General features: G+C 41.6%; 1 protein-coding gene across 1 annotated transcript; it reads right to left on the bottom strand.

The window, feature by feature from the left end:
- Window positions 1-294: 294 nt before the first annotated feature.
- LOC110494688 (ras-related protein Rap-1A) lies at window positions 295-24,884 on the bottom strand. The gene is given in 9 exon segments (XM_021569977.2): window positions 295-1,129; window positions 2,632-2,754; window positions 2,878-2,966; window positions 2,969-3,020; window positions 17,380-17,520; window positions 17,720-17,776; window positions 17,907-17,975; window positions 18,539-18,627; window positions 24,626-24,884. Coding segments are annotated over 7 exon segments (555 nt in total). The 5' UTR covers window positions 18,596-18,627; window positions 24,626-24,884; the 3' UTR covers window positions 295-1,129; window positions 2,632-2,664.
- Between the last annotated feature and the right edge of the window lie 531 nt (window positions 24,885-25,415).

Raw genomic sequence — 25,415 nt, 5'->3', positions numbered from 1 at the left:
TTCTGAAGGCGCTAACAGGCCAATAACAGGCCCTTTTACACCCACAGTGGTGGTTGTTGCAGACAGGATTTGCCGAGCAAATTGGGGGAGCAATTAAGTGAGATTAAGCCATAAAGCTTTGCATTGAACTGCCACTGTGCAACTGTTTGCTGATCGTTGGAGGTGGAACAACATTCCACTTAGTTTGTACACATCTGATTTAACCCTGTGATTATCATAGAGTTGGTTTTACATGACACTGTATGATTATTAAGTCAGATGTGTTAAATCCACAAAATACAATGACCAAAATAATTATAATGTACTAAATTTAATAATCCATAAAAGCTGGAACATCATTTGACAAAAACACAAGAAGCATTATTAAAGTTGGTTTAGTATATATTTCAGCTTCAAGAGACAGAAATCAACCCCCCCCCCATATTTCTTCTATAAAATACCTTTTCTCAAGCATTATTATGCAAAAATGTCATTAGAATATATTACGGGAACTATGAAATCCCAGTGACTGAGTATAAAATTAAGTCACAGAGATATTTGCAGAAGAGAAAGTCCATGGAGTTAAGAGAAACCAAAAAACATATGGTCCACCATTGACATGACTGGCACGAGGAAATGTGTGTATGGCTATACAAAAGTTGTTACTTCCACTTGAACGTTCTTACTGCACTTAATACCAGATGTGATCACACTGTCTGCAGATATTTATAATCACACAACTAAAGTCAACTTCCATGTCTTCAAATACGATATATTGCAAAGATGTAAAATACTGAAGTCTTTTTTCCCTTCGTAGGTAATCGTTTTTAAAACTCTCAAAAAAGGAGGAGGGGGCTCTCGGTTGGCCAGACCATTGACATTTCCATTTCAGAGACTTTCAGAGAGTTTATGGTGGTTCACCATGTGGGAAATGAAGATTGTCCTTCAAGGCTCACTGATGTCAGATCAGAGAAGTCTGAGTGAGATAGACACCAGTCTTCTCTCTCCTTGTGTCCTGCCTTGATATCTTGATACTAGCGAATCAGCAGGCGGCTGTTTGTGTCGTCACCGTTTATGGCTGATGGGGGAGGCGGGGCTGTCAGAATGCTGGCACGGTCCAATCAGGGCAACAGTTCTTCATTACAGCATTCTATAGGTGGAGAGAGGATTAATGGAAAACATAAAACTTTCGATTTCATTCAAGGAAATGTCCTATACTATATCACCTAGCAAGGGATATTTATCTGCCCTATATAGATATGGGAATCACTGGTCACCTTAATAATGGAACACTAGTCACAATGATAAATGTTTACATACTGCTTTACTCATTTCATATGTATATACTTATTCTATTCTACTATATTTTTGTCAATTCCACTCCCGACATTGCTCGTCCTAATATTTATATACTTCTTAATTCCATTATTTTACTTTTATATTTGTGTGTATTGTTAGATACTACAGTACTGTTGAAACTAGGAACACAAGCATTTCACTACACCAGCAATAAAATCAGCCAAGTGTGTGTGTGACCAATAAAATGTAATTTGATTTGAAGTGCTGCCCTCTCCTGGCCAGTTGGTGCAGTGCATATTTCTGCTTTTCATTCAAATCTAGTTTTACATGCGCCGAACACAACAGGTGTAGACTTTACAGTGAAATGCTCAGTTACCTGCCCTTTCCCAACAATGCAGAGTTAAAAAGTGAGAAAAAAGTGCTAAATAAAAAAAGGAAATAACAATAACAAGGCTATATAGTCCATTAGGCGTGGAGGCAAGGCAAGCTTGGTAAAGAAGCTGGGCTAGGTGTTAGTGAGTAGAGGGGCATGAAGACAACTGCCCTAAGCGTTCAGAACTGAAGGGACCAGAGAGGAACAGGAAATATGGCAGATGTTTCCCAAGCCCATCAGAGACATTACCATATTGCTCACTCCAATCCAATTCCACCAGACTTAAACACCTACGAGTAGGTATGGATAACTGTATTTTTATTATTTTTTCAGACCAGCCTGAGAGCTACGGGCCTGACACCGCCCTCCCAGCTCTGCTGTTCTACCCAGCCTGGCAGCTCCTGTAGTCTGAACAGTGGGTCTGTAATCCCGTTAGTGCCAGTCCAGTGCTCTTGGCGGCGTGGCCGGCCGAGGACAGAGGGGACAGACACTGCCTGGGGGCTGCTGGACTGGCTGGGACCCCTCACTGTGGGACTGAACAACAGATGAAAACACAGTCTACAGTTACTGTAGCATAGTCCCAGACCTTTCTGCTTTGACGGCTACCCTACAGACTGGATAAAGACTGAGCACTATGGACATGAGTATGTACAGTCATGTGGACACAGTCACACCAGGCTACCAGCAGATGTAGCCGTTTCCTTCCAGCTCTAATGACAGGGAGCAGTCAACTCCCCATGAATGCTCTCAGGCCATATCAACTCCATCAATGACAAGACAATTTACTGCCAGAGTTGTACTTGCAGCCATTCAAATAATAAAGCTTGTATAAACTACTGATCAAACAAATCCCAAATTGTGTGTCCGTATTGTGAGTTGAGAAGGGGTTTGTGCTTCTTCTACTAAGGCCGGAGGCCGAGCAGCAAGGCTAGAGGTGTACCAGTCAGGGTATTAGAGGAGCGTATTAGTTACCTACTCACCTGGCTCAGAGCTGCTGCAGGGTGGAGGGACATTTAGAGCAGGACACAGTTTGATTTCTTTTTCGCTTTCTTCTTTTCCACAGGCGTTTTACTATTTATCTGTCTGACCAAGTCGTAGAAGATCTGCAGGGCAATACCATTGTTTAGTGCTTTGACACATTAAAAAGCCCAAACTAGCCGTATAAATCCAGTCTATAAGCATCATCATTTGAATCATTGGTCAGCAGTTTGATTATTAGTACTCACGTCGAGGACGTTGATCTTTGACTTTGCGGAGGACTCTAAAAAGGCACAGTGGTTCCACTGTCTGGCCAGGTTCTGACCCTGCTCCTTGCCACCACCCGCTCATCCTCCAGGTCACACTTATTACCCACCAGGATCATAGGCACCTGGGAGAGGAGAGAACAGGGATGAGACAGAGACAGAGAGAGAGAAGAGAACAGGGATAACATTAAAATGTTACTGAAGCATTTCACTGGGACCAGATGAAAAACACATGGATGTGTGTGTGTGTGTGTGTGTGTGTGTGAGAGTGAGTGAGACCGAGAGTGAGTGTGTGAGAGAGAGACCGAGAGAGAGAGAGAGACCGAGAGGGAGTGTGTGAGAGAGAGAGACCGAGAGTGAGTGTGTGAGAGAGAGACCGAGAGAGAGAGAGACCGAGAGGGAGTGTGTGAGAGAGAGACCGAGAGAGAGAGAGACCGAGAGGGAGTGTGTGAGAGAGACCGAGAGAGAGAGTCTCTTTCAGACACATCCTGACAGTTTGTTCTGGCTGTCTAGGGAGGTAGGTAAAAGTGGAAACTATGACAACCCCGCAGGATAGAAATGCTGCTCCATAGAATGATACCATGGCAGGATGGATGGATGGATGGAAATAACGGTTTGGGTCTCAGTGCGTCCCTTTCAGATGATTAAGCATGGCACCTGTACTACCCACTACTGTACCTCGTTTTCACCTCGCAAAGTCGGCATTTCCTTCTCAATTAACTTCTCAAAGTGTTGCCATACAGGACTTCACTGCTGTCGCTTGCCTTTCTCTGACATTTGTCCAACTGCTAATGACGATGATGTAGTAGTGGAGTCAACTCCAAAATAATGGATTCCTCGACTCCTTGCACGTCGACTCCCATTTGTGTGTCAAGATGACTCCTAATATTCAATATTTTTGGAATGGAGGAGACTGATTATGTTCTTTGAAGTACGGCAACTAAACACTTGCATCTTTCATAGCGAGCTAGTGAGGAACAGTATAGGCAGTTCGGCCACTAGGCAGGCAGACAAAAGGCCTAGTGCACAGTTCTATCAGCAATCAAAGGCTGTACCTCACAATTCCTTGGCTTGGATGTCTCGCAACTTCAGTAAAGCTGGGGCTGTCATCAATGAACAGTCTAGGATACTGAGATGAGGGAGATGCAACACTTGGCTGTCACACAGACACACACAGTATCTGTGCATGTGCACGGGTTCGATTCATGCTGTTCACAGCCTGGTAGCCAGGGCACCAAAACAGTGGAGAAGTTGAGCCTCGCGCTTTAACGCTCTTAGTTGTTTTGGAAACTGACCCACTGTTTACTTTCTGCATCTACGTAAAAAAATAATTATAATTGGTTAGGGGTTTTCTTAACACTAAGAATCCCAATTTCGTTTAAACCTTCACACCTCTACTAGAAAGAGCAGCTCTGCGTAGAAGTTGCTATATATAAGCATAGGTCGAGGTTCAGTTTTTCCTTCCCAGATCCTAACTTTAAGCATTAGAGGAGCAGTTGTTGCAGGAATGCAAGAAACAGCGTTTGGGGGCAACTTCACCCTACTCAGGGTGGTATAAAGTGCCCTCTCTCACAGGGCTGTAGGCCAGAGAACAGGAAGCAGATGTTTGGACTTGCCCTATAGGAGGTAGCGTTGAAGTTTCAAATCCAAACAAACCCTCAGACTGGGCTGTTGAGCGACGGTTTCCCTAGTCCGAGTGGAACCTAAGGTACGCATTTCCAGGCTAGCAAATGCCAGAGGGGGAGGAATGTAGCTGTAGAATGTCCCCAGTCAGCAGCAGAGACAGGCACTTTAAGCTGCCCGTGTCCAAGAGCCACACCGAGACGTACACATGGAGAAATCACAAGTCAGGCATGAGCCTACTGCTCCAGCTGAACAGACGAGGGCTTAGACAGCAGGAGTCACAAGATCTCTTGCATAAGTACAGTGCCTTGCGAAAGTATTCGGCCCCCTTGAACTTTGCGACCTTTTGCCACATTTCAGGCTTCAAACATAAAGATATAAAACTGTATTTGTTTGTGAAGAATCAACAACAAGTGGGACACAATCATGAAGTGGAACGACATTTATTGGATATTTCAAACTTTTTTAACAAATCAAAAACTGAAAAATTGGGTGTGCAAAATTATTCAGCCCCCTTAAGTTAATACTTTGTAGCGCCACCTTTTGCTGCGATTACAGCTGTAAGTCGCTTGGGGTATGTCTCTATCAGTTTTGCACATCGAGAGACTGAAATGTTTTCCCATTCCTACTTGCAAAACAGCTCGAGCTCAGTGAGGTTGGATGGAGAGCATTTGTGAACAGCAGTTTTCAGTTCTTTCCACAGATTCTCGATTGGATTCAGGTCTGGACTTTGACTTGGCCATTCTAACACCTGGATATGTTTATTTTTGAACCATTCCATTGTAGATTTTGCTTTATGTTTTGGATCAGTGTCTTGTTGGAAGACAAATCTCCGTCCCAGTCTCAGGTCTTTTGCAGACTCCATCAGGTTTTCTTCCAGAATGGTCCTGTATTTGGCTCCATCCATCTTCCCATCAATTTTAACCATCTTCTCTGTCCCTGCTGAAGAAAAGCAGGCCCAAACCATGATGCTGCCACCACCATGTTTGACAGTGGGGATGGTGTGTTCAGGGTGATGAGCTGTGTTGCTTTTACGCCAAACATAACGTTTTGCACTGTTGCCAAAAAGTTCAATTTTGGTTTCATCTGACCAGAGCACCTTCTTCCACATGTTTGGTGTGTCTCCCAGGTGGCTTGTGGCAAACTTTAAACAACACTTTTTATGGATATCTTTAAGAAATGGCTTTCTTCTTGCCACTCTTCCATAAAGGCCAGATTTGTGCAATATACGACAGTTCATCCAGAGTGATCATGGGCGTCTTGGCTGCATCTCTGATCAGTCTTCTCCTTGTATGAGCTGAAAGTTTAGAGGGACGGCCAGGTCTTGGTAGATTTGCAGTGGTCTGATACTCCTTCCATTTCAATATTAATCGCTTGCACAGTGCTCCTTGGGATGTTTAAAGCTTGGGAAATCTTTTGTATCCAAATCCGCTTTAAACTTCTTCACAACAGTATCTCGGACCTGCCTGGTGTGTTCTTGTTCTTCATGATGCTCTCTGCGCTTTTAACGGACCTCTGAGACTATCACAGTGCAGTTGCATTTATACGGAGACTTGATTACACACAGGTGGATTGTATTTATCATCATTAGTCATTTAGGTCAACATTGGATCATTCAGAGATCCTCACTGAACTTCTGGAGAGAGTTTGCTGCACTGAAAGTAAAGGGGCTGAATAATTTTGCACGCCCAATTCTTCAGTTTTTGATTTGTTTAAAAAAGTTTGAAATATCCAATACATGTCGTTCCACTTCATGATTGTGTCCCACTTGTTGTTGATTCTTCACAAAAAAATACAGTTTTATATCTTTATGTTTGAAGCCTGAAATGTGGCAAAAGGTTGCAAAGTTCAAGGGGGCCGAATACTTTCGCAAGGCACTGTAAGTATTGTGACCAAAGGAAATACAAATGTAGTGGCCAGGTTTGCACTGGTCAATAATTTACTGATTAAAACACTGCAATTGCATTTTGATAAATCGTATGGTTACATTGTATCACATTTAGCCTTTAACAAATCCTACCAAGACTCGTCAAAGCTTATTATAGTGGGACATCTAAGCACCTATTTCAGAGCCTTGCTGTGTTCTGTTTTGTAGCTTGAGTCTTCTGTGGACAAAGTGTCTGCAATAGAGTATGGCTAGACCATGAGCCCTCAGTGTCTCCACATTCTCCAACCCTGTGGTAGTAAATGGTGTGTGGCATTCCCATTCAAGCACTTGGAGCAGCACTGACTCACTATGCCCAAACTCAACAGAGAGAGAGAAGAGAGGGAGAGAGGAGAGAAGAGAGAGAGAGAGAGAAAAGAGAGAGAGAGGAGAAAAGAGAGAGAGAGGAGAAAAGAAGAGAGAGAGAAAAGAGAGAGAGAGAGAAAAGAGAGAGAAAGAGAAAGAGAGAAAGAGAGAGAGAGAGAAAGAGAGAGAGAGGGGAAAGAGGAGAGGGGGAGAGAGAGAAAAAAACACAGAAAGCATTTCCGTTGGTCATGCATTCCTGCAAGTGGCAATGAAAGATTAAACAGTCTAAAAAGCATTAATGCAACTGAAAGCAATAACAACATATCTGATAGAACGGCCTGAGGCATTAATATTAGTCAGAAACATTTATTGCGGTTTCCACCCCCCCCCAAAAAAAGTCAAAATGACTACAGTGCAAATAGGATAATTTTGGTAATAAAGTCAGTCTCGTCCAAAACAGAGGTTTGTAAGTGGGACTTACTTGAGGGTTGGGTTTTGATTTCAACAATGCTCACTTTCCCACTAACACAGATACACAACTCGATCCAATCCAACCACAGAACACACAGACAGTGAAACAGACTTGTCCCAGTTTTCCGATGGAACTTAGGCTTGCAAAGGTTTTAACCATGCATCTTTCCTACAACGGCCGAAGATGTAACTTGCTTTCCAAAAGCTCAGGGAGAGAACTGTTGCTAAGTGCGTTGTTGGAGCATGTGTTGATACTAGGATCGGGGTGGGGGGGAAAAGACAGCACTTCTCTCGGATCAGCTTTCTCAATTCAAATCTTACCTTAACCTTAGAATATTTTACAATACTGACGATGGATATATTACCACCAATATGGCTGCAAATATTGAGGCAGCTTATTCTAAAGCTTACCCAACCACAATGCAAGACATCACCGATTTGGCACGTCATTGCACACATCATGACAAATTACACAGTAGCGAAATAGAACTCAATTTATTGAACATGAAATGTATTTCAATTAGAATAAAATGGGCCTATAGCATACTGTAAACTCTTCATATTTTAATGCTGTCTAATCGGTTTTCAATTAGAATAAAATGGGCCTATAGCATACTGTAAACTCTTCATATTTTAATGCTGTCGTATCGGTTTTCAATTAGAATAAAATGGGCCTATAGCATACTGTCAACTCTTCATATTTTAATGCTGTCTAATCGGTTTTCAATTAGAATAAATGGGCCTATAGCATACTGTAAACTCTTCATATTTTAATGCTGTCGTATCGGTTTTCAATTAGAATAAAATGGGCCTATAGCATACTGTAACTCTTCATATTTTAATGCTGTCGTATCGGTTTTCAATTAGAATAAAATGGGCCTATAGCATACTGTAACTCTTCATATTTTAATGCTGTCGTATCGGTTTTCATTAGAATAAAATGGGCCTATAGCCTACTGTAAACTCTTCATATTTTAATGCTGTCTAATCGGTTTTCAATTAGAATAAAATGGGCCTATAGCATACTGTAAACTCTTCATATTTGAATGCTGTCTAATCGGTTTTCAATTAGAATAAAATGGCCTATAGCATACTGTAAACTCTTCATATTTAATGCTGTCTAATCGGTTTTCAATTAGAATAAAATGGGCCTATAGCCTACTGTAAACTCTTCATATTTTAATGCTGTCTAATCGGTTTTCAATTAGAATAAAATGGGCCTATAGCATACTGTAAACTCTTCATATTTTAATGCTGTCGTATCGGTTTTCATTTAGAATAAAATGGGCTATAGCATACTGTAAACTCTTCATATTTTAATGCTGTCTAATCGGTTTTCAATTAGAATAAAATGGGCCTATAGCATACTGTAAACTCTTCATATTTTAATGCTGTCGTATCGGTTTTCATTTAGAATAAAATGGGCCTATAGCATACTGTAAAACTCTTCATATTTTAATGCTGTCTAATCGGTTTTCAATTAGAATAAAATGGGCCTATAGCATACTGTAAACTCTTCATATTTTAATGCTGTCTAATCGGTTTTCAATTAGAATAAAATGGGCCTATAGCATACTGTAAACTCTTCATATTTTAATGCTGTCTAATCGGTTTTCAATTAGAATAAAATGGGCCTATAGCATACTGTAAACTCTTCATATTTTAATGCTGTCTAATCGGTTTTCATTTAGAATAAAATGGGCCTATAGCATACTGTAAACTCTTCATATTTTAATGCTGTCTAATCGGTTTTCAATTAGAATAAAATGGGCCTATAGCATACTGTAAACTCTTCATATTTTAATGCTGTCTAATCGGTTTTCAATTAGAATAAAATGGGCCTATAGCATACTGTAAACTCTTCATATTTTAATGCTGTCTAATCGGTTTTCAATTAGAATAAAATGGGCCTATAGCATACTGTAAACTCTTCATATTTTAATGCTGTCTAATCGGTTTTCAATTAGAATAAAATGGGCCTATAGCATACTGTAAACTCTTCATATTTTAATGCTGTCGTATCGGTTTTCAATTAGAATAAAATGGGCCTATAGCATACTGTAACTCTTCATATTTTAATGCTGTCGTATCGGTTTTCAATTAGAATAAAATGGGCCTATAGCATACTGTAAACTCTTCATATTTTAATGCTGTCGTATCGGTTTTCATTTAGAATAAAATGGGCCTATAGCATACTGTAAACTCTTCATATTTTAATGCTGTCGTATCGTTTTCATTTAGAATAAAATGGGCCTATAGCATACTGTAAACTCTTCATATTTTAATGCTGTCGTATCGGTTTCAATTAGAATAAAATGGGCCTATAGCATACTGTAACTCTTCATATTTAATGCTGTCGTATCGGTTTTCAATTAGAATAAAATGGGCCTATAGCATACTGTAAACTCTTCATATTTTAATGCTGTCGTATCGGTTTTCATTTAGAATAAAATGGGCCTATAGCCTACTGTAAACTCTTCATATTTTAATGCTGTCTAATCGGTTTTCAATTAGAATAAAATGGGCCTATAGCATACTGTAAACTCTTCATATTTGAATGCTGTCTAATCGGTTTTCAATTAGAATAAAATGGGGCCTATAGCATACTGTAAACTCTTCATATTTTAATGCTGTCTAATCGGTTTTCAATTAGAATAAAATGGGCCTATAGCCTACTGTAACTCTTCATATTTTAATGCTGTCTAATCGGTTTTCAATTAGAATAAAATGGGCCTATAGCATACTGTAAACTCTTCATATTTTAATGCTGTCGTATCGGTTTTCATTTAGAATAAAATGGGCCTATAGCATACTGTAAACTCTTCATATTTTAATGCTGTCTAATCGGTTTTCAATTAGAATAAAATGGGCCTATAGCATACTGTAAACTCTTCATATTTAATGCTGTCGTATCGGTTTCATTTAGAATAAAATGGGCCTATAGCATACTGTAAACTCTTCATATTTTAATGCTGTCCTAATCGGTTTTCAATTAGAATAAAATGGGCCTATAGCATACTGTAAACTCTCATATTTTAATGCTGTCTAATCGGTTTCAATTAGAATAAAATGGGCCTATAGCATACTGTAAACTCTTCATATTTAATGCTGTCTAATCGGTTTTCAATTAGAATAAAATGGGCCTATAGCATACTGTAAACTCTTCATATTTTAATGCTGTCTAATCGTTTTCATTTAGAATAAAATGGGCCTATAGCATACTGTAAACTCTTCATATTTTAATGCTGTCTAATTCGGTTTTCAATTAGAATAAAATGGGCCTATAGCATACTGTAAACTCTTCATATTTTAATGCTGTCTAATCGGTTTTCAATTAGAATAAAATGGGCCTATAGCATACTGTAAATCTTCATATTTTAATGCTGTCCTAATCGGTTTTCATTAGAATAAAATGGGCCTATAGCATACTGTAAACTCTTCATATTTTAATGCTGTCCTAATCGGTTTTCAATTAGAATAAAATGGGCCTATAGCATACTGTAAACTCTTCATATTTTAATGCTGTCGTATCGGTTTCAATTAGAATAAAATGGGCCTATAGCATACTGTAAACTCTTCATATTTTAATGCTGTCGTATCGGTTTTCAATTAGAATAAAATGGGCCTATAGCATACTGTAAAACTCTTCATATTTTAATGCTGTCGTATCGGTTTTCATTTAGAATAAAATGGGCCTATAGCATACTGTAAACTCTTCATATTTTAATGCTGTCCGTATCGGTTTTCATTTAGAATAAAATGGGCCTATAGCATACTGTAAACTCTTCATATTTTAATGCTGTCTAATCGGTTTTCAATTAGAATAAAATGGGCCTATAGCATACTGTAAACTCTTCATATTTTAATGCTGTCTAATCGGTTTTCAATTAGAATAAAATGGGCCTATAGCATACTGTAACCCTTCATATTTTAATGCTGTCTAATCGGTTTTCAATTAGAATAAAATGGGCCTATAGCATACTGTAAACTCTTCATATTTAATGCTGTCTAATCGGTTTTCAATTAGAATAAAATGGGCCTATAGCATACTGTAAACTCTTCATATTTTAATGCTGTCTAATCGGTTTTCAATTAGAATAAAATTGGGCCTATAGCATACTGTAAACTCTTCATATTTTAATGCTGTCTAATCGGTTTTCAATTAGAATAAAATGGGCCTATAGCATACTGTAAAACTCTTCATATTTTAATGCTGTCGTATCGGTTTTCAATTAGAATAAATGGGCCTATAGCATACTGTAAACTCTTCATATTTTAATGCTGTCGTATCGGTTTTCATTTAGAATAAAATGGGCCTATAGCATACTGTAAACTCTTCATATTTTAATGCTGTCGTATCGGTTTTCATTTAGAATAAAATGGGCCTATAGCATACTGTAAACTCTTCATATTTTAATGCTGTCTAATCGGTTTTCAATTAGAATAAAATGGGCCTATAGCATACTGTAAACTCTTCATATTTTAATGCTGTCTAATCGGTTTTCAATTAGAATAAAATGGGCCTATAGCATACTGTAAACTCTTCATATTTTAATGCTGTCGTATCGGTTTTCATTTGAAGCTTCTTTTTTTGCCCTAAGAAAGTATTCACACCACTTTATCCACATCTTGTTTTGTTACAGACGGAATTTAAACATGTATTACAGATTTGTTTTGTCACGAACTAAACACAATACTCATTAATGTCAACACGGAACAATGTTTTTCAAAACGTACAAATTAATTAAAATGAAAAGCTGATATGTCTTGAGTAAATAAGTATTCAACCCCTTTATTATGGCATGTCTAAATAAGTTCAGGAGTAAAAATGTGCTGAACAAGTAAAATAAGTTGTATGGACTCACTGTATGCAATAATAGTGTTTAACATTATTTTTAAATGACTACCTTCCCTTCTACTCCACACAATCTGTAAGGTCCCTTAGTCGAGAAGTGCATTTCAAACACAGATTCAACCACAAAGACCAGGGAGGATTTCCAATGCCTCGTAAAGAAGGGCACCTATTGGTAGATGGTAAAATGAAAAAAGCAGACATTGAATATCCCTTTGAGCACAGTGAAGTTATTAATTACTTTGGATGGTGTATCAATACACCCAGTAACTACAAAGACACAGGTGTCCTTCCTACGTCAGTTGCCGGAGAGGAAGGAAACCGCACAGGTGACTTTAAAACAGTTAGAATTTAATGACTGTGATAGGAGAAAACTGAAGATGGATCAACATTGTAGTGACTCCAAAATACTAACCTAATTGACAGATTGAAAAGCAGGAAGCCTATACAAAATATTCCAAAACACACATCCAGTTTGCAACAACACATTAAAGTAATACTGCTAAAAATGTGGCAAAGCAATTCACTTTTTGTCCTAATACAAAGTGTTGTTTGGGGCAAATCCAATATAACATTACTGAGTACCACGCTGCATCACGTTATGTGTATGCTTGTAATCATTAGTGACTGGGGAGTTTCTCAGGATAAAACAAAACAGAATGCTGCTAAGCACAGGCAAAATTCTAGAGCAAAACATGGTTCTATTTGCATTTCATCAGACACAGATTAATTCACCTTTCAGCGGGACAATAACTTGAAAGGCCAAATCTACATGAGTTGCATACCAAAAAGACAGTGAATGTTCCTGAGAGGCCGAGTTACAGTTTTGACTTAACCATTTTCAGGCCTGGCTGTATTTGTCTGGCAATGATCAACACCAAATTTGACAGAACTTTAAGAATTTTAAAAATACTAATGGGAGGCGTGGAAAAGTCTTAGAGACTTACCCAGAAAAATGGCTGTGATCACTGTCAAAAGGTGCTTCTACAAAGTATTGAGTGAATCAGAGCTGTGAATACCTACAATACCGTTCGAAAGGTTGGGGTCACTTACAGATTTCCTTGTTTTTGAAAGAAAATAAAATATGTCTATTAACATAACAGCAAATTGACCAGAAATACAATGTAGACATTGTTAATGTTGTAAATGACTATTGTAGCTAGAAACGACTCATTATTAGGCCCACTTTCAGCAACCATCACTCCTGTGTTCCAATGGTATGTTGTGTTAGCTAATCCAAATTCATAATTTCAAAAGGCTAATTGATCATTAGAAAACATTTTCAATTATGTTAGCACAGCTGAAAACTGTTGTGCTAATTAAAGAAACAATATAACTGGCCTCCATTAGGCTAGTTGAGTATCTGGAGCATCAGCATTTGTGGGTTAGGTTACAGGCTCAAAATGGCCAGAAACAAAGACATTCTTCTGAAACACGCCTATTCTTGTTCTGAGAATTGAAGGCTATTCCATGCGAGAAATTGCCAAGAAACTGAAGATCCTGTACAATGCTGTGTACTACTCCCTTCACAGAACAATGCAAAATGCTCTAACCAGAATATAAAGAGTGGGAGGCCTGGTGCAAAACTGAGCAAGAGGACAAGTACATTATAGTGTCTAGTTTGAGAAACAGACACCTCACAAGTCCTCAACTGGCAGATTCATTAAATAGTACCCGCAAAACACCCGTCTCAACGTCAACAGTGAAGAGGCGACTCCGGGATGCTGACCTTCAAGGTAAAGTTGCAAAGAAAAAGACATCTCAGACTGACTACAAAGTTGACTATTGGCCAACTTCATTCTGAAGTTATAGGAGGTCATAGAGATGGATAAACAATGGGATTCCATGTTTAACAGAGATCTCCTGTGTATAAAGTGACGCACAAGGGCAAAAAAAAAAGCATCTAATGACACCTATGAAATCAAATTGGTCACATGGTTAGCAGATGTTATGCGAGTGTAGCGAAATGCTTGTGCTTCTAGTTCCGACAGTGCATTAATATCTAACATTTAATCTAACAATTCCCCAACAACTATCTAATACTCACATCTAAAACGGGTGAATGAGAATATGTACATGTAAGCATATGGATGGGCGATGGCCGAGCGGCATAGGCAAGGTGCAACAGATGGTATAAAAAGTCGGAAGTTTACATAAACTCATTTTATTGACTCCAACCTAAGTGTTTCTTCAACCTACCACAAATGTCTTGTTAACAAACTATAGTTTTGGCAAGTTGGTTAGGACATTTACTTTGTGCATGACAAGTAATTTTTCCAACAATTGTTTACAGATAGATTATTTCCCTGTATCACAATTCCAGTGGGTCAGATTCAGCCTTGACCTGAATCCTAAAGAAAATGTGTGGGCAGAACTGAAAAAAGTGTGTGCGATCAAGGAGGCCTACAAACCTGACTCAGTTACACCAGCTCTGTCTGGAGGAATGGGCCAAAATTCACCCAACTTATTGTGGGAAGCTTGTGGAAGGCTACCCGAAACGTTTTCCACAAGTTAAACAATTTAAAGGCAATGCTACCAAATACTAATTGAGTGTATGCTGTTGCGCCTTCTTCACCACACCGACTGTGTTAGTGGACCATTTCAGTTTGTCTGTGATGTGTAAACGAGGAAATTAAAACTTTCCACTTTCTCCACTGCTGTCCCTTCGATGTGGATATAGGGATGCTCACTTTGCTGTTTCCTGAAGTCCACGATCATCTCCTATGTTTTGTTGATGTTGAGTGAGAGGTTGTTTTTCTGACACCACACTCCAAATGCCCTCACCTCCTCCCTGAAGGCTGTCTCGTCGTTGTTGGTAATCAAGCCTACTACTGTTGTATCGTCTACAAACGTGATGGAGTTGGAGGTGTGCATGGCCACGCAGTCGTGGGTGAACAGGGAGTACAGGAGGGAGCTGAGCACGCACCCTTGTGCGGCCCCAGTGTTGAGGGTCAGCAAAGTGGAGATGTTGTTTACTACCGTCAGTGTAGACAATGAACAGCATTCTTACATAGGTATTCCTCTTGTCCAGATGGGATAGGGCAGTGTAATGGCGATTGCGTCAGGTCGTCTTTGAGGACACGGCTAGGGATGCCGTCTGGGCCAACAGCCTTGCGAGGGTTAACACGTTTAAAATGTTTTACTCACGTCCGCCATGGAGATGGGGGGGGGGGTCCTTGTTAGCGGGCCGCGACAGTGGCACAGCATTATCCTCAAAGCGGGCAAGAACGTGTTTAGTTTGCCTGGAAGCGTGACGTCGGTGTCCGTGACGTGGTTGGATTTATTTTTGTAGTCCATAATTTCCAGTAGACCCTGTCACATGCATCTTGTAGAATGTAGCTGTTCTACAAGTGGTCTGAAGCAGGTGATTACGAGCGTTTTCAAGTACAACGTTAAAGAGCGACTGCCTTAAAAAAACACAAATCCCTTTAAAAAATGCCTATGTGGCATCGATACAAGTCAGAAACAGCTATTTGTGTAAATGTTGACTACAAAATGTAAATAGGACATTTGGTCATAAAGCCAGTCTCATCTAAAACTGAGTTTGGAACATCTATGCGTCACAACGGGTAAATGAAGGTTGGGTTTTGATTTGACGATGTCCATTTGTCGAACAGCTGCTGTGAGAGCTCTCAATTCAGTAGCATAGACAGTGAGACAGACCTGCCCAGCTGCTCCGACTGTTTACATAAGACAACATGTCACACATTTTTTTACTTGAGAAACACAGCGCCAAACACCTCAGTTAGATATAAAATTGTACAACTAAAACAGTAAACTTCCGGGGGGAAACAAAGTATGACCCAACAATAGAAGACTCCTACAGAAAGGTATGTGTCCCGTAAGGGACGCGTCAAAAACATGTGGTGTTGTGCTTTTTCTTCCAGGGGGGAAACAAAGCCTCGGGCCAGACCACAAGGAACAGCAAGTCAGGGGGGAAACAAAGCCTCGGGCCAGACCACAAGGAACAGCAAGTCAGGGGGAAACAAAGCCTTGGGCCAGACCACAAGGAACAGCAAGTCAGGGGGGAAACAAAGCCTTGGGCCAGACCACAAGGAACAGCAAGCCAGGGGGGAAACAAAGCCTTGGCCAGACCACAAGGAACAGCAAGTCAGGGGGGAAACAAAGCCTCGGGCCAGACCACAAGGAACAGCAAGTCAGGGGGGAAACAAAGCCTTGGGCCAGACCACAAGGAACAGCAAGTCAGGGGGGAAACAAAGCCTTGGGCCAGACCACAAGGAACAGCAAGTCAGGGGGGAAACAAAGCCTGGGCCAGACCACAAGGAACAGCAAGCCAGGGGGGAAACAAAGCCTTGGGCCAGACCACAAGGAACAGCAAGTCAGGGGGGAAACAAAGCCTTGGGCCAGACCACACGGAACAGCAAGCCAGGGGGGAAACAAAGCCTCGGGCCAGACCACACGGAACAGCAAGCCAGGGGGGAAACAAAGCCTCGGGCCAGACCACACGGAACAGCAAGCCAGGGGGAAACAAAGCCTTGGGCCAGACCACACGGAACAGCAAGCCAGGGGGGAAACAAAGCCTCGGGCCAGACCACACGCAACAACAAGCCAGGGGGAAACAAAGCCTTGGGCCAGACCACACGCAACAACAAGCCAGGGGGGAAACAAAGCCTCGGGCCAGACCACACGGAACAGCAAGACAGGGGGAAACAAAGCCTGGGCCAGACCACACGGAACAGCAAGACAGGGGGAAACAAAGCCTTGGGCCAGACCACACGGAACAGCAAGACAGGGGGAAACAAAGCCTGGGCCAGACCACACGCAACAACAAGCCAGGGGAAACAAAGAGCAAAAGGCGATGAAAAGAGTCAATCACAACAAAGTCCAGGGGCCCTATTGGCACACACAAAGAAAGTTTAGTCCCGCCCCAGAGAGAGAGGGAACAGGAAAGAGAGAGCTAGAGAGGAAAGGGATTCTACAGATCACCAAAAAAGGTAATCCTCCTCCTGAGAGAGTATCTGTCGAGGCCAGTTCTCTCACTATGCTACTCCAAACACAAGGAGGTAATACCAAGACATGGGACTGTGGTTAATGTGGAGGGGTTGCAATAATAATTGTATTATATTTCCTTTTCTCATTCTTGCTGTATGAGCTCAGTTGTGATTACACCGCAAAGACTAGTTCATGGGAAAATGTTATATCGTGCTGTGGCAACTATACTGGTTGGTTTTAACTAGCGGCAGGAGTTTTTACTGATCATGTGGCCTGATTAGGAATAAAGCTGGGTCCTAGTTATAAACCAAGGGACACTGGGTGATATGCTACATCATCTCCTGTAGATACTCACATCTTCAGTGTCCTTGACTCTCAAGATCTGTTCCCTCAGGTCCTGCAGGTCGTTGAACGTGGACTGTGCTGTGATGGAGTATACCAGGGCAAAGCCCTGACCGTTCTTCATGTACAGATCTCTCATGGCAGTGAACTGCTCCTGTAGGACAGACAGACACACATAAGCTCCGCTCTGTCATTACAGTTCAACACGTCTCTTATCCTCCTCAAAGCCTCTTCATTTCACCATAAGTGATCCCCTTCTATAAATTTATTTAGCAGCTGCTGATAATTTTATCTAGTCTTGGTAGTTCTGAGAAATTATTAATAAAAACACAGACTGAGAAACATTCACTTACTGTGCCGGCTGTGTCAAGGATTTCAAGCATGCACTGCTGTCCATCTACCTCCACTTGCTGCAGAGGAGAAGAAAATACAATATTAGAGGAAGGTACAGAGGAAGGTACAGAGGAAGGTACAGAGGAAGGTACAGAGGAAGAAAAAGCACAACACATGTTTTTGACGCGTCCCTTACGGGACACATACCTTTCTGTAGGAGTCTTCTATTGTTGGGTCATACTTTTCCACAAAGATTCCCTGCACAAACTGGACTGTCTGTAAGAGAGGACACAGGCCACAACAAGTCAGATCAACAAATCACAACCCATCACTAGCACAGGAATATGCAATCATGATGCTGTGGACCTTCAGGCCTGGCTTGTGCTTTTATTTATTTAACCAGGCAAGTCAGTTAAGAACAAATTCTTATTTACAATGACGGCCTGCCCCCGGCCAAACCCGGACGGCGCTGGGCCAATTGTGCGCCGCCCTATGGGACTCCCAATCATGGCCGGATGTCGTACAGCCTAGATTTGAACCAAGGACTGTTGTGACGCCTCTTGCACTGAGATGCAGTGCCTTAGACCTCTGCGCCACTCGGGAGCTAGTTGTGCTAGTTGGTACACAAATAAAAGACAGACAGCTGGACTGAGCAGACAGACAGCTTTATGCTGTCATCCAGACTCACATCTGTTTAGCTATAGCACACAGTGGGTTTTCAAAGGACCATCGAGTTTAGTCTGCTTTATGCTTTCTTTTTACCAAGGAAAATCTGGTATCGTCGTATCGCGGCAACAGTAGCAGGAACAGAGTGGTCGGGGCCAGAGTAAAATACTCACCAGAGCGGACTTGCCCACGCCTCCCGAGCCTAGCACCACTAGCTTGTATTCACGCATGGCGGGATCTCTTCACGGGACAGCCCAACAGTCTGCACAGACAAGAGAAAGAGACAAAGTTTTTTTTTTAAGTAACAAGAGTTTCCCAGTAAGAGCGTAGTCATTCCCGAATTTAGCATGGTTGGGACAAGTAGCAACGTAACAAAGGAACACCCATTAGTGGAGCTCCAGGGCGGAGATGGTGAGGAGTATATGACCCCAGATGACCCCACCCTTTAGCTAACACAAACCAGCTGTGGGTGTGAATGGATATGCTTCGGTTTTTAGGCCGCCTGCTCCAATGACACAACCATCTGGCCGTTATGCATGCAGGCAGCACACCCTGTAAGATTCAGTTTATGAATACAGTAACTGAAATCCATTGCTGTACGTCACATGGGCTTGACAACTGGGTCTATATGCAGGCCTATCTTTCTGCTAAAGTAAAGCGAAGAGGCTAGCTGGCAAAATCGGTTGGCAGATAGCCTAGTGGTTAGAGAGTTGGGCCAGTAATTGAAGGTTTGCTAGTTCGAATCCCGAGCCGACAAGGTGAAAAATCTTTAGTTCTGCCCTTTAGCAAGGCAGTTAACTGCCCACAACAGCAGCTCCCCGGGCATCCAACGTGACAGCCCCTGCACCTCTCCAATTCAGAGGGGTTGGGTTAAAAGCGAAAGCAAAGTTTCGGTTGGGCCTTGTATGCATGCAAGATGATAATAATAAATGTATACCTATTTATTGTCAATGTAGAACCACAATACCGCCCAACACTGCTCCTCGTGTCCTTCTTTTGACAGCACAAGCCCTCTAGGGCTAAACACTGAGGGGAGGGAAGCTCCTTGACCTTCAGCTCCCGACACCAGACAGTCTCATTGGATATGAGACCAATCAATCACTTAAGGAGAGACTAATCCTCCTCACCATACAGGAGATACGTGTTTTTTTTTTTGGGGGGGGGGGGGGGGGGGGGGGACACACCTACGCTCTACTGAGAAGAAACAGTCTACCCGTCAGTGGAGTTTCTGTTCCACACATCGTAGTCCTCATGAGCCATGCGAAAACTGTAATCCTTTTAAAAGCAGAGGAGGACAGACTTAGCTATTATTATCGCTGAGGCATGCTGAAGATGTAGGTTTAATGTCACTGGTAGCGTAATAAACGTTTCAGTTCAAATGATGTGAAAAACTGTCAACTACAACTAGGCCTACTTTCAAATAGATGTGACCAAATAAAATAACATTTAATTTGTCACATGTGCCAAATACAACCGGTGAAATGCTTACATCCCCTTAACCAACAATGCAGTTAAGAAAAATAAGTGTTAAGAAAATGTACTAAATAAATTACAGTAAAAAACAAAACAATAATGAGGCTATATACTGGGGGTACCGGTACCCAGTCAATGTGTGAGGGTAAAGGTTAGTCGAGGTAATATGTACATGTAGGTAGGGGTAAAGTTTCATACTGGGATGACCTACTGAAGTCCCTCAACAGCACACACGTGCACTGCAGGCCATGTAAGGACATCTATTTAACAACCTCAATCTCTCTCTCCCGCTCTACTCGTCCTCAATATATCTCATCACAAAACAAACAGCCTAAAGAGCACAGGAGGTTGGTGGCACCTTAATTGGGGAGGACTGGCTGGTGGTAATGACTGGAACGGAATAGGTGGAATGGTATCAAATACATCAAACACATGGTTTCCATGCAATTCACGCTGTTCCAGACATCATTATGAGCTGTCCCCCCCCTCAGCATCCTCCACTGCTAAACAGTCTTTCCCCTCATAGTAACTAAGAAATAAGGAGTGAGCCACGCACCACAAACATGCTGAAACCATGACATCACCAACATATAACTCACTCTATGGACAGAGGTATGTCTCCATGTAAGGCTTAAACTGGGAAGATAAGTTGCACAGACAGACAGCATGTCTTAGCCATGTCACAAATTAGTCAAAACAGTATACAGATTATTGGTGGACACAATTCAAATTTCATTAATAGCCACACTGTAGTAGTAGATAGGTACTCTGACATGTAGCCTATACTTCAGCAGGCTATTTTGAGTGGGGGGGGATTTCCTATGATGTTGCTGGTAATCCAGTGACAATGATAGTGAAGCTGTCACTGCGCCTGACCCCGACTCAGCACCACACTGACTGGCAGGTTCCTCTATCTCTCCAGAGCAGTAGAAACCACACTCCTATCATTTGAGGCACCACTTTACACTTACATAGCAAGTATCTGTTCATTACACTCCCCTATTACCCTCTGCTAGCAAAGCTAGCACTGAATATGGTTGGAGTCAATAATTCTGGTCAACCACTTGTGGTTCAGGAATTAATGGGGCTAAAGAATGGGCAAAATCTACACAAACTGATATTATTCAAATTGCCACGATAAGGTCACGTCTTCTATCATTACTCATTCAAACAACTCCACCCTGAAACCACACTACTAAAATGTCAGGAAATTACAGAAAAATACCCCACACAGTCAGCATCAGCCAGAGAGACAAAATCACAAGGTTAGATGAGCAGAAAATCTATCTTATTATGAGCTAGTTTTTATTTGCACAAATCCATACTGGCCCTTTGTTTTTGACAAGAGAAGAGTCCCATGGTAATCCTGTGAAAAACAGGATTAGCATAAATTAACATTGAAACATTTGTCTGAAGCGTTAGCCCAGATGTCCTTCTCTGTCGTCTCGGCTACATTCTAATGTGATGACTATCTTCTGGCTCACAGCAGGCCTAGAGGTTTTAGGGTTGATGATGAGGCTGAGGGCAACCTCCACTCTAAACTCTGGGCAAGTCATTCATTGAATTTAAACCAAAGAGAAAACAACTGTTGGTAGTAACCGTCGTGAGTTCAGAGAGGGTTTAAGCAAACTGCTGATGTAATCACTGACTGACTGAAACTGCCAGTTGAAACTACCACAACTCAAAAACCACATGGAAATTGGAGATATTTGTACATCACTGGTTAGAGGACAACCTGCAGAACACAGTCAGCTACATTTAGATACAGGGATCCTCAAAACAGAGAGAGAAATGAAACACTGTTTTGTCATTCACTCATCGATTATCAAGTTGAAATCAATTGTTTGAGAGGGGGAGATGAGGTTGCATGTCCTGTTAAAACTATCACAGCTCCGGCCTCCCGAGTGGCGCAGCGGTATAAGGAATTGCATCGCAGTGCTTGAGGCATCACTACAGCAGACCCAGGATCGATCCCAGGCTGTGTCACAACCGGCCGTGACCGGGAGTCCCATAGGGCGGCGCACAATTGGCCCAGGGTCATCCGGGTTAGCGGGGGGCTTTACTTGGCTCATCATGCGCTAACGACTCCTTGTGACGGGCCGGGCGCCTGCAGGCTGAATTTGTCGTCAGTTGAACGTTGTTTACTCCTTGGTGCGGCTGGCTTCCGGGTTAAGTGGGCGGGTGACATCCACGGCTCCCGGGGATCACTGACTTGCTCAGGGGCAGAAAGACGGAATTTTACCATGTCGGCTCAGGGATTTGATCAAGCAACCTTTCGGTTACAGGCCCAAAGCTATGAGGCTGGGATTAATGTGTTCATCACTGGTTAGAGGACAATTTGTAGAAGACAGCATTTTGATTCTAATGGGTCGCCATCACAGTAAGTGTAATGGAAAACTTCCATCACTTCCATTGATATGATGCTGAACAGGGCAAACATTTGGGAGCGGCAGTCGACAGCCTTTCTATAAATTAATTGGTACAGGCTAGCGCGTCAGCGGTGGAGCTCGAATGATTGCCCTCTGTCTCATGGAAATAGTTGCAGTGATTAGCTGTATATAGTCAGCTAACTAGTTGGTCGTTTTGTCTTGTTTCTACCAATGTAATTCATATTCATATCTAGTCTGTCAGGCAAGAAAGGTTGTGTGTAGAGTTAAATTATGGTTTGTCATGTTTGCTGGGTGGATATATTCATAGCTTATACATTGCCTCGTTTTGATATTACTTGACAGCTTAATTGTCGTGTTAGGGTAGTAGATGCCCGCGCAGTATGATGAGTTGGATTTTGTTTACATAGCCATCAAACAAGTTGCTTGTTTTGTCCTGTTTCTACCAATGCAATCCATTGGGAAACTGTCCCAGCATCGTAACTAATCAGCTAACATTGGCTAACTCTGTAGTTAGTCTGTCAGGGCAAGAAAGCAATAATTGATGAGCGAGAGAGAGAGAGAGAGAGAGAGAGAGAGAGAGAGAGAGAGAGAGAGAGAGAGAGAGAGAGAAGGAAGGAGAGAGAGAGCGAGAGAGAGAAGGAGAGAGAGAAGGAGAGAGAGAAGGAAGGAGAGAGAGAGAGAGAGAGAGAGAGTGGGGGGGGGGGGGGGTCTGTAACAGTATCATGAAACCCCTTATTAGGAAGAAAGTATGTGTATGGTTGAGAAAAAGGAAGGAAGGAAGAGAGAATGAGATGCTCCTGATTACAATTGTATCCTTTTTGTTGCTCCTCTCCCATCTTGAACATTCTCAGTATTCAGTATACTGAGTATTCTCAGTATTCAACAGCAGCAACCTAGAATTATATTGGGGTCTAAAGGGTCTAACACTATTCAAAGGCCACAATAACCTATATATGATTGGTTAGATGAGGACTTGTAGAAAGCTATCTATATTTTGGAACGATGAATGTCGGGAGTCTGCCATCATAGAAAAGGGAATACATATGTTTCCTGTTAGTTAACTAAAACGAATCACATTGGCTGCTATTTAAGCGATAGTTTTGATTGTCAAATCAGTGTACTGGTGTGTGGCCAGCGACTTTTAGAGAGACCGCCCGAAATGATCAGTGCCGTGAGAACGAAAATTACAGCTAAATTATAAGATCTGCGACCCCCTACAAGTATGGGATATGGGATTCCCCCCAATTCGATGTGGTCAAAACGCCAGTTTGCGTAATGTAGTTAAACATACTGCCCACACAATGGAAAGTAGCATATACTATACATGTAATTATTTTCTAATATCTAATGAATCTTTATTTAAAATGATAGTAAATCAAGTAAAAGTACAGATTTGTTCAATAATGACACATTTATCCCTAGTTTAACCATTTAGAGATGTTGAAATGCGCTCTAGAAAGAGTTTTCCAAAGGGACCGTGCAGCAGCAGCCCATTCATTTGACTTGCCTACTGTAATCCCTGCCAGCGACGCCCTCCTAGCTGTTTTACAGCAGCGAGTATATTGGCTACATCAGGAGAACCAACAGTCATCCACATGTCAACCTAAACAAAATTGTTATGCAGCTATGATCTGGCCTCTTGCAAGGTGGTCAGTTGACATCCCATGAGCGGACAGACAGCTAACTAACAAGTCAAGTACTACAGACTAACAATCAACACCTAACAAGGTAATTTCTCAAGCTAGCGAACAGTTGACGCAAGTCAAACTAACGGTACCTAACTATTTAGAATAAACTTGATTAACTCAAATTAGTACACAACGAACGTTAGCTACACATACGGTAACTAGCAAGCACACTTGTGTCGTAGCCTTCAAGTAGGTCTAAAACGAATTAAAAATACAAATGCCAGCTAAATGTTACCTAACTAGCTTAATAGCTTGCTAGTACGCTAATAGTTAGCAAACTGTTAGCGACTGGTGATTGGTCGACGCTTCACGAGTTAACGTAGCTAACTGTAGTTCCGTGCATTCCTGTGCCTCTGTACACAATACAAAATATAAACTATAGTACACATCTTTGGATAACGTTATATTTTAAATAGCTAACAGACGTGGAATGTATCTTATCTAGTAACATATGTTTTCCACAATCCTATAGTTAGCTAGCTACTGACTGTTAGCTACCTGCCCTTCCGCCTGGCCTTGACTAAAATGGGAGTGCACTACATACAGCTTCTAGTGGGCGTTTAAATTCCTCATCTCAGTAGCTAAATGCAGCATATTCACTAACAATGTGTTATGTTTTTCTTTCTAACTTACATAAAATTGTTGCACCGACATTTTTTACGCGGGTGGCTTTTTGACGGCCAAATAAAGTAAGCCTTTTGACTCTCACCGTTTCTCGCTCCACTCCGCCAGTCTGTGTATATCCAAAGACGTTGGATAAATGAAGATGGCTCACTCAGGCCATTTACCATAGGAAAAAATGTGTCAGTTCCTGTCTACTTAAAGGGGTGTCTCTTCCATAGAAACCAACGTTTACTTGGGTCATTGAAACAATAAATGAGAAAGTGGGATGTCTCGCTTCTTTTGCGTCTCTGATATCCCCGGTCCGGCCCCGTGCGCAGGAGACGTCCTTCCTAACTATTTATCTTATAATGAAAATGTGAAATGTTGCGCGTGTTCCGTTTGTGGTAGCAGTGGATGTGCCACATAAGGAACAAAAACTTTTTTTGAATCATCAACATGGCCCCTTGGCCCATGACAGTCCTTGGCAAACCCAATCAGTAAACTCGGCAAAAAGCATTTAAGCAAATATGTCAACTTTATTATCAAACCATCTCTGTTAGTTTGACTCTCCTTTGACTTCCTCCTCACAGACTGGGTCACGGCACCTATGTAACCGACTGTGTGAACCAAGCTAGTTTTGAACATTGACAATAGAGTCAAATTGATGCAAGAGATATAGAGGCACACCCACACATTGTGTGCAGATGCATGTTAACGTTTTTGAGAGAATGGAGATGGCATGTGACAGCGGTGACTAACACATTTCTTTCATGCTCCTCCAAGAACAGAAACATTTTTTTCCAACTGTTATTGGGCTGCATTTCCTTTTCAGATTTCCTGTAGCTGAGGACAGGTTTGTGTTTTGTGTAAATGAAGGGGGGGGGGGGGGAAATGCT

This window comes from Oncorhynchus mykiss, chromosome 17, assembly GCF_013265735.2.
Source record: "Oncorhynchus mykiss isolate Arlee chromosome 17, USDA_OmykA_1.1, whole genome shotgun sequence".
Classification (NCBI taxonomy): domain Eukaryota; kingdom Metazoa; phylum Chordata; class Actinopteri; order Salmoniformes; family Salmonidae; genus Oncorhynchus; species Oncorhynchus mykiss.
Note: the sequence above shows the minus strand (reverse complement) of the source record. Positions and strands in the feature narration are given on the sequence as shown.